General features: G+C 49.2%; 1 protein-coding gene across 1 annotated transcript in view; it reads left to right on the top strand.

Moving 5' to 3' along the window:
• Window positions 1-1,934: 1,934 nt before the first annotated feature.
• LOC141331497 (uncharacterized) overlaps window positions 1,935-8,674 on the top strand; it is a 61,192-nt gene continuing 54,452 nt past the window's right edge. The window contains exons 1-2 of the mRNA XM_073836557.1: window positions 1,935-1,940; window positions 1,993-2,094. Of these exons, the coding sequence (XP_073692658.1) occupies window positions 1,935-1,940; window positions 1,993-2,094 (108 nt within the window). The remainder of the gene's footprint in view (window positions 1,941-1,992; window positions 2,095-8,674) is intronic.

Here is an 8,674-nt window from a genome sequence, read left to right as displayed (position 1 = left end):
TCAGGTCGGGCCTAGTCTTGGAGGCCCCCGACTTGGAGCGCTGCTTACCCCGTCCCCTTGGTCTGGGAGGGGTGCGGGTAGCAACGCTCGCTTTCTGCGCCTCGCGGCGTGAGGAGCTGGTACGCGGCTGGGGCTGCTCCCGTCCAGCAGCCCCAGAGGAAAAGACACGGCGAGGGAGGTACTGCTGAAAGGCTGCAGTTTGTCTGCGAGCCTCCTGGTACCTGCTGACGACCGCATCGACTGAGTCGCCAAACAGGCCAGGAGACTGAATTGGGGCGTCCAGCAGGAGGGCCCTGTCCTTTTCCTTCATATCGGACAGGGACAACCAGAGGTGCCTCTCCGCGACCACAAGGGCTGCCATAGACCGCCCAATAGCACGGGCGGTCTCCTTAGTGGCGCGGAGAGCGAGATCTGCTGTACGCCGCAATTCTGACACATTCACCTCCCTGCCGTCGTCTAAATCCTTGAGCAGGTCGGCCTGGTATGCCTGCAACACAGACATAGTGTGCAGACATGACCCAGCCTGACCCGCTGCCGCGTACCCCTTGCCCAACAAGCTAGATGTTAGTTTAAGAGGCTTGGTGGGCAAGGTCGGAGCCTTCAAAGATGATGCCGCTGCAGGAGACAGATAGCTCGCGAGCGTCTGTTCAACTGCTGGCATCATCTTGTACCCGTGCTCCTCGACCCCTCCCACGTTACCGTAGTAACCGGAGGAGGGGGTGAAAACACGGGCCGAGAATGGTTTCTCCCATGATCTCGACAGCTCACTGTGGAGATCAGGGAAAAACGGAAGGCTCCGCCCTGGAGGTGGCTTGCGTGTCCGCAGAAAGCGTTCATCTAACTTGCTTTCTGGCGGCTCATGGGTTTGCTCGGCGGGCCAGCTGATGTTGAGTCTGGCTACCGCACGAGTTACCACCTCCAGGAGCTCCTCAAATTGTGGGGATTTCGTAGGCGGTTGAAGAAGATCAACACTCTCTACATCAACCTCCTCGGAGGAAGATAAGAGGAGTGTTGAGACCTCCTCCCGGGGGGAAGAAACCGCAGTGCGGGCTTCCGCATCCAGGAGGAGATCAACCGATCTGCTGGGTGAGGAAGGAGATAGGGGATCACCCGTCTCCATACCCTCCAACAGATCGAGCTGCGAACCCCACGAGTGCAGCTGCCGCTCTGCCTCGGCGGAAGCGGGGCCAGACCCGCGAGGAACGCTGGTGAAGGCTCCCTCCTCGAAGAGAGCCCTCCGGGAACGAAGCACCCGCAGTGGAAGACGTTCACACTGCGGACAGCCAACCCCCTCAAGGGCTGACTGAGCATGCTCCGCTCCCAAGCAGAACACACACATCCTGTGTGTGTCCCCACCAACGATGAATCGCTGGCAAGGAGGAACACACATTCTGTGTGGCTGCTGAACCGCCTTAGAAATATCTAATTTCTTTCCCCTTTTGGCAGACATTGCTCAAACAAAAGCTGTGCAAACTGGCACAAAAAACAGCAATGAATAACCAGACAAACAGACCAACATAGAGCGCTTCGCTGAATGACAAAAGCTGAAGCCGGTTTGAAACGCACGTGCTTATATACTTCCTGGTCGCTGACGTCACCGCGCCGGTGACGTCACTCCCGTCGTTCTATTGGTTACAGACTGATTCAGAGGCGGGTTCGCCAATGGCATTCCCCAGAGCGTTGATGACGCAGTGTGGAGTTCCCGAAAGGGAACTCCAAATTCACTTCACATCAAACATTATCTATTTACTTTTAGCAAGTTAATGTTCAGAACGATTCTACAGACTATAGTAATTTGGAGATAAAATATTTAAAAATGCTGACAATAAACCCGTCTCTTTTAAGCACTTGTTGTGTTATTTTGTACTTAAGATAAACCACTTGTTGTATTCTGAATTGGTTTGTTGTTTTGGATAAAAGTATCTACTTAATTAATGAATGTAAATAAAATGTGAACCTGTACTAATGATGTAATTTTCTATTTTTTTCTAGTCGGACAGCAACACCAGTTTCCTTCGAGCAGCAAGAGCAGGAAATATTGACAAGGTTCTGGAATATTTGAAGGGCGGAGTAGACATAAGCACTTGTAATCAGGTAGGTGTCTCTTTCTTATAGATACCCAATCAAATGATTGTATATGCTGTCAAATATCATAAGGAAATATAGTATATGGGTTTCCTACTGGAATTTCTATTAAAATTTGGAACAGGGTCAGCTACTGAATGGATTTCCTGGGGATTTTTGAATTCTGGTAAAACTGTCAATTTCAAAGGGCACTTCGGAATGATGGATTTTGAATCGAACAACTGATAGACAGGTGGCTCCCATGATTCTTTGCGCAAGTTTATTTGTGTGACAACAGCGCCTTTTTAATTGGCTCTTTAAGATGATGCAGAAGTGTGTTCTAAGGAACAGGAATTATCTGAATGTGTCACTGAATCATTGGCTCACTTGATTTGTTCAAAAAACGTGGATTTATTCAGGAACAAAACAGCTGTGTGTCACTAAAAAGGTACACCAGTTTGTTGATGAAACTGAGCAAAAAAATAATAATGACAAGACTGTTTCTAAAACATAATATTAACTTGTGACCTGTTATATAAATTAAATATCACATTTGCGGTCATGAAGATATTTGGGGGAAAAAAACAGCAATCTTGCTTGTGTGATATTGCTAAAATTTATTCTATTATATGAAATAAAAGACAAAAACATACACAGCATTTTTGGCCATTATATCTCGCCATCTAATAGGCTACATCATGGAGTTATTCATCATCATGTTTGTCAGCAACTGCAGGCAATGTAAGATGATTTACAGGTCTTGGCCGAGGCAGGTTGCAGTAAATGCGTTTATAATGTTAACACATTATTTTTTTCCATACTTTATTACACCAAATTAATGTGGTTAATTGAGAGACCTCTTATTTAGATATAGCACAGCACCAAAAAGACTTGCTACCTGCTGTACATTGATTGTGATTGATTGATTTTTTTTTCCACATAACACAGCACAAGCCATGCATCTACTGCCATCTGGCATCTCTGTAAAATGAATACAATTAATGAACACAGATGAATAAAAATAGTGTTCTTTACAAACATTATATATATAGCCGAGGCCCAAAATTATTCACACCCCTGGCAAATTCTGATTTAAATTTACTTTTATTTAACCAGCAAGTTTTGACCGGAAATGACACAGGCTTCTCCCAAAAGATAAGACAATGTACATGTAACGGAGGGAGTCTGAGAAGTGGATCCAGATGCAAGCTTTATTTGAAGACGTGGTCAAAACAGGCAGAGTACAACACCGGCAAACAGGAATAGACAAGATAATCCAAAGAGTAGTCTGAAAGGCAGGCAGAAGGGTCATGGGCAAGCAGCAAGGTTCAAAAACGTGAAAACAATCCAAAGATCAAACACGGGAAAACTAGAAAATACAACAACTCAGGAACAAGGAAAGCTAAACAACGATCAGCAAACACATAGGGGGAAAGGAAAGGCTTTATACGCTGTGTGTAAATGAGGTGCAGGTGTGTGTGTGAGTGAATGAACTGCAGGTGTGTGTGGAATGTAGTAGTCCATGAAGTGGGAGTGTGACACCTGGTGGTGAATGGACAGAAAGGCTACAGACCCGTTTTGTAACAGAGCCCCCCCCCAAAGAGCGGCTTCCAGACGCTCCAACCACATAATGATACCGGAGGGTGGTGGAGCGGAGGCTGAACAGGGGGAGGGATGGAGTGCCAGGTCCATGTGGGGGTGAAGCAACTATGGACTGAGGCGGGACTGGAAAATCTGAGAGCACGACAGAAGCCCTCCAAGGTGGTGCAGACAGATCAGGGGCCCACCAGGGCGGAGCAGATGGAGTAGAAGTCTGCCAGGGCGGTGCAGACGGAGCAGGAGCCCGCCAGGGCAGCGCAGATGGAGCAGGAGCCCGCCAGGGCGGTGCAGACGGAGCAGGAGCCCGCCAAGGCGGCGCAGACGACCAGGAGCCCGCCAGGGAGGCGTAGACAGAGCAGGAGCCCGCCAGGGCAGCGCAGACGGAGCAGGAGCCCGCCAGGGCGGCGCAGACGGAGCAGGAGCCCGCCAAGGCGGCGCAGACGACCAGGAGCCCGCCAGGGCGGCGTAGACGGAGCAGGAGCCCACCAGGTTGGCGCAGAAACCCTCCAGGGTGGAGCAAGAGGTGGAGCAGGGGTCGCAACAGCCCTCCAGGGCGGAACAGGAGGCGCAGGAACCCTCCAAGGCAGAGCAGGCAGCCGCATCATGTACTGAAACCTGGGGAGAGCAGAGACAGATGAGGCAGACAGAGCAAGGAGAGAAGTAGAGAGTTTGTAGGGGATTGCCACCCCCATAGGAGGTTCTACAGCAAGTGCTGACACCTCTGGAGGCAGCTCTGGAAGCCTGGGTGGAACCAGTGGAGACTCTGGAAGGCTGGGCGGAACCAGCGGAGACTCTGGAAGGCTGGGCGGAACCAACGGGGACTCTGGAAGGCTGGGCGGAACCAGCGGAGACTCTGCAAGGCTGGGCGGAACCAGCGGAGACTCTGGAAGGCTGGGCGGAACCAGCGGAGACTCTGGTAGGCTGGGCGGAACCAGCGGAGACTCTGGAAGGCTGGGCGGAACCAGCGGAGACTCTGGACGCTCGGATGAGACATGACTGGGCTCAGAGGGAACAGCTGTGACTTGACTCAGCTCAGAGGGAACGGCCGTGACTTGACTCGGCTCAGAGGAAAAGGCCGTGACTTGACTTGGCTCTGAGGAAACGGCCGTGACTTGGCCTGACCTTGTTGGAACAGTTACGACTTGAATCGAACTTGCTGGAGCAGCAGCAATTTGACGTGATTCAAGAAGTACTGTAGCGTCTTGATGTGACTTGGGGTGTGAATCTGGGACTTGTCTTGGCTCAGGAAGTGCTGTTATGTCTTGGCGTGACTCAGGATGTGAAACTGTGTGATGTCTTGACCTAGGATGTGGAGATGTGTCTTTGCTTGACTCAGGATGTGGAACTATGTCTTTGCTTGATTCAGGATGTGAAGCTGTTTTCTTGCTTGACTCAGGTGAAGCTGTGTCTTGACTTGACTCGGAAAGCGCTGCTTGACTTGACTCAGAAAGTGAGGTACTGTCTTGACTTGGTTCAGGAAGTGAAGTAGTGTCTTGACTTGGTTCAGGAAGTGAAGTAGTGTCTTGACTTGGCTCAGGAAGTGAAGTTGTGTCTTGACTTGGCTCAGGAAGTGTAGTTGCTTGACTTGGTCCAGGAAGTGTAGTTGCTTGACTTGGTCCAGGAAGTGTAGTTGCTTGACTTGGTCCAGGAAGTGAAGTTGCTTGACTTGGTTCAGGAAGTTAAGTTGTGTCTTGACTTGGCTCAGGAAGTGAAGTCGTGTCTTGGCTGGACTCAGGACGTGAGGTCGTGTCTTGCTGGACTCAGGACGTGAGGTCGTGTCTTGGCTGGACTCAGGACGTGAGGTCGTGTCTTGGCTGGACTCAGGACGTGAGGCCGTGTCTTGGCTGGACTCAGGACGTGAGGTCGTGTCTTGGCTGGACTCAGGACGTGAGGTCGTGTCTTGGCTGGATTTAGGACGTGAGGTCGTGTCTAGACTTGATGCAGGAAGCGCTGCTTGACCTGACTCAGAAAGCGCTGCTTGACCTGACTCAGGAAGTGCAGTTACTTGACATGGTTCAGGAAGTGCGGTCGCTTGACTTGACTCAGGAAGTGCGGTCGCTTGACTTGACTCAGGAAGTGTTGATGTGTCTTGACTGAGTGTAATTGTAGTTGCCACTTTGTGAATGAGTTCAGGAGCGGCAGCCATCTTGTGAAGTAACACTGGTGTGGAGTCCGTCTTGTGAACTGGTACTGGGCTGGCGGCCATGACAGATGCGTACTTTGAAAGTTCCGCTGCAGCTTGACTTGGCTCTGGAAGTTCAGCTGTAGCGTGACTTGGCTCTGGAAGTTCAGCTGTAGCTTGACTCTTACTTAACTCAGGAACCGCAGGAAAGAGGAGACTTGACTCAGGAACCGTAGCTTCGACCTGGCTTGTCTCAGGAACCGCAGCAAAGATGGGACTTGACCTTGCGGGAGCAGCAGCTGGAAGGGCAGCCCTGACAGATGCAGACTCAGGATCAGCAGACAAGATGTGAGCAGGCTGTGGCTTGGCTGACGTGTGTTTAGGGAGACCAGCTGCACGTGCAGACATCAGCGGTGTATCTCTCATACTAGATAACAGGCGGGGATGGTTGGATGTGATGTTAGTGAGCGTTGTTCTGGTAGCTGGGAAGTTAGCAGGCGCTGGCTTGGCAGACATGGTATGATCTGGTCCTGGAGAAGCAGAACTGACATGAAATGACTCTGGCATGACGGCCATCTTGTGAGCTGAGTCTGGAAGGGTGGCCATCTTATGCTGTGGCTCTGGGCTAGCAGACATCTTGTGCTGTGGCTCAGAACTAGCAGACATCTTGTGCTGTGGCTCAGGGCTAGCAGACATCTTGTGCTGTGGCTCAGGGCTAGCAGACATCTTGTGCTGTGGCTCAGGACGAGCAGACATCTTGTGCTGTGGTTCAGGACTAGCAGACATGACATGGGACTTGTGACAGTTGGCGGTGACAGGAATTTTCTCAACTGACTCCTCAACAGTGCCCACAGTGAATGAGGAGCCAGTGAGCAACAAAGCAAATTCCAAAAATTCCATAAGCGACCCTCGAGGACCACTAACTATAAGCATGGTGCGTATTGGTTCGTTTAGTCCATGTGTAAATAAATCTATAAGTGCACAGTCCGGGAAAGTAGAAAACTGAATAATGTCCAGAAACTCTTGAACGTGGTCCTCGAGGGGCCGATTACCTTGGGTCCGGAGGGCGAAGCTGATGACTGGGTCCATAGTGCAAATAAAGCTGCTGGATCCAGGGTGGCTGATCGTTCTGTAACAGAGGGAGTCTGAGAAGTGGATCCAGATGCAAGCTTTATTTGAAGACGTGGTCAAAACAGGCAGAGTACAACACCGGCAAACAGGAATAGACAAGATAATCCAAAGAGTAGTCCGAAAGGCAGGCAGAAGGGTCAGGGGCAAGCAGCAAGGTTCAAAAACGTGAAAACAGTCCAAAGATCAAACACGGGAAAACTAGAAAATACAACAACTCAGGAACAAGGAAAGCTAAACAACGATCAGCAAACACATAGGGGGAAAGGAAAGGCTTTATACGCTGTGTGTAAATGAGGTGCAGGTGTGTGTGTGAGTGAATGAACTGCAGGTGTGTGTGTGTGGGTGTGTCAGTCCCGGGTATGAAGGATTGTGGGGAATGTAGTAGTCCATGAAGTGGGAGTGTGACACCTGGTGGTGAATGGACAGAAAGGCTACAGAGCCGTTTTGTAACAGTACAAGAGGCATTATTGTGGAAAAAATACTATTTCTCAGCTTTTATTTACATTTAAACAAAAAGTGGCATGTCCAAAATTATTCAAACCCTTCTCAATAATCAATAGAAAAGCCTTTATTGGCTATTACAGCAATCAAACTCCTATAATTGCTGACCAGATTTTTGCATGTCTCCACTGGTATTTTTGCCCATTCATCTTTAGCGATGAGCTCCAACTCTTTCTGGTTGGAGGATCTTCTTGCCATCACCCTGATCTTTAGCTCCCTCCACAGATTCTCAATTGGATTTAAGTCAGGACTCTGGCTGGGCCACTGCAAAACGTTAATGTTTTTGTCTGCTAACCATTTCTTCACCACTTTTGCTGTGTGTTTTGGGCTGTTGACGTGCTGAAATGTCCACTGGTGCCCAAGGCCAAGTTTCTCTGCAGACTGCTTGATGTTGTTGTTGAGAATTTTGATGTATTGCTCCTTTTTGCATGGTGCCGTTTACTGTGATTAGGTACCCTGGCTGAAAAACACCCCCAAAACATTAGGTTTCCACCACCATGTTTGACAGTGGGGATGGTGTTCTTAGGGTTGAAGGCTTCTCCTTTTTTACGCCAAATGAAGGCTACATCATTGTGGCCAAACAATTAAATTTTTGTTTCATCTGACTATAAAACAGAAGACCAGAAGTCTTCTTCTTTGTCCAGACGAGCATTTGCAAAGGACAAGCGGGCTTTTGTGTGCCTTATCTGGAGAAGTGGTGTCCTCCTTAGTCTGCGTCTGTGGAACCCAGTGGTGTGCAGTGTCCGCTGGACTGTCTGCCTTAAGATGTTGCCACCAGCAGAGCCCAGATTCATCAGGATGGCCTTGGTGGTGATTCCTTTTTACCTCTCTCACTATCCTCCTGGCCAGCACAGGTGTCACCTTTGGCTTCCGACCACGTCCTCTGAGATTTTTCACAGTGCGGAACGTCTTGTATTTTTTAATAATACTTTGCACTGTAGCCAATGGAACTTCAAAACATTTAGATATGGTCTTATAGCCCTTTCCTGACTTGTGAGTAGGCACAATGCACTGCCGCAGGTCCTCAGTGAGTTCCTTTGTCTTAGCCATGACTGTCCACAAACCAACAGCTGAGAGCTTCTGTTTTTCATATGTTGAGTTGATTAAAACAGCTGTTCCCAATGAATCAGGGTAATTAGGATGCTTCAGAACAGCTTGGACTATTTGGAATAGTATAGAACTTTAGATTTTACCATAGATTGTGACAGTTTGCAAAGGGTATGAATAATTTTGGACATGCCACTTTTTGTTCAAATG

The sequence above is a fragment of the Garra rufa genome, chromosome 3, assembly GCF_049309525.1.
Source record: "Garra rufa chromosome 3, GarRuf1.0, whole genome shotgun sequence".
Lineage (NCBI taxonomy): Eukaryota > Metazoa > Chordata > Actinopteri > Cypriniformes > Cyprinidae > Garra > Garra rufa.
The sequence above is the reverse complement of the archived record's forward strand: the minus strand, read 5'-3'. Positions and strand labels throughout refer to the sequence as shown.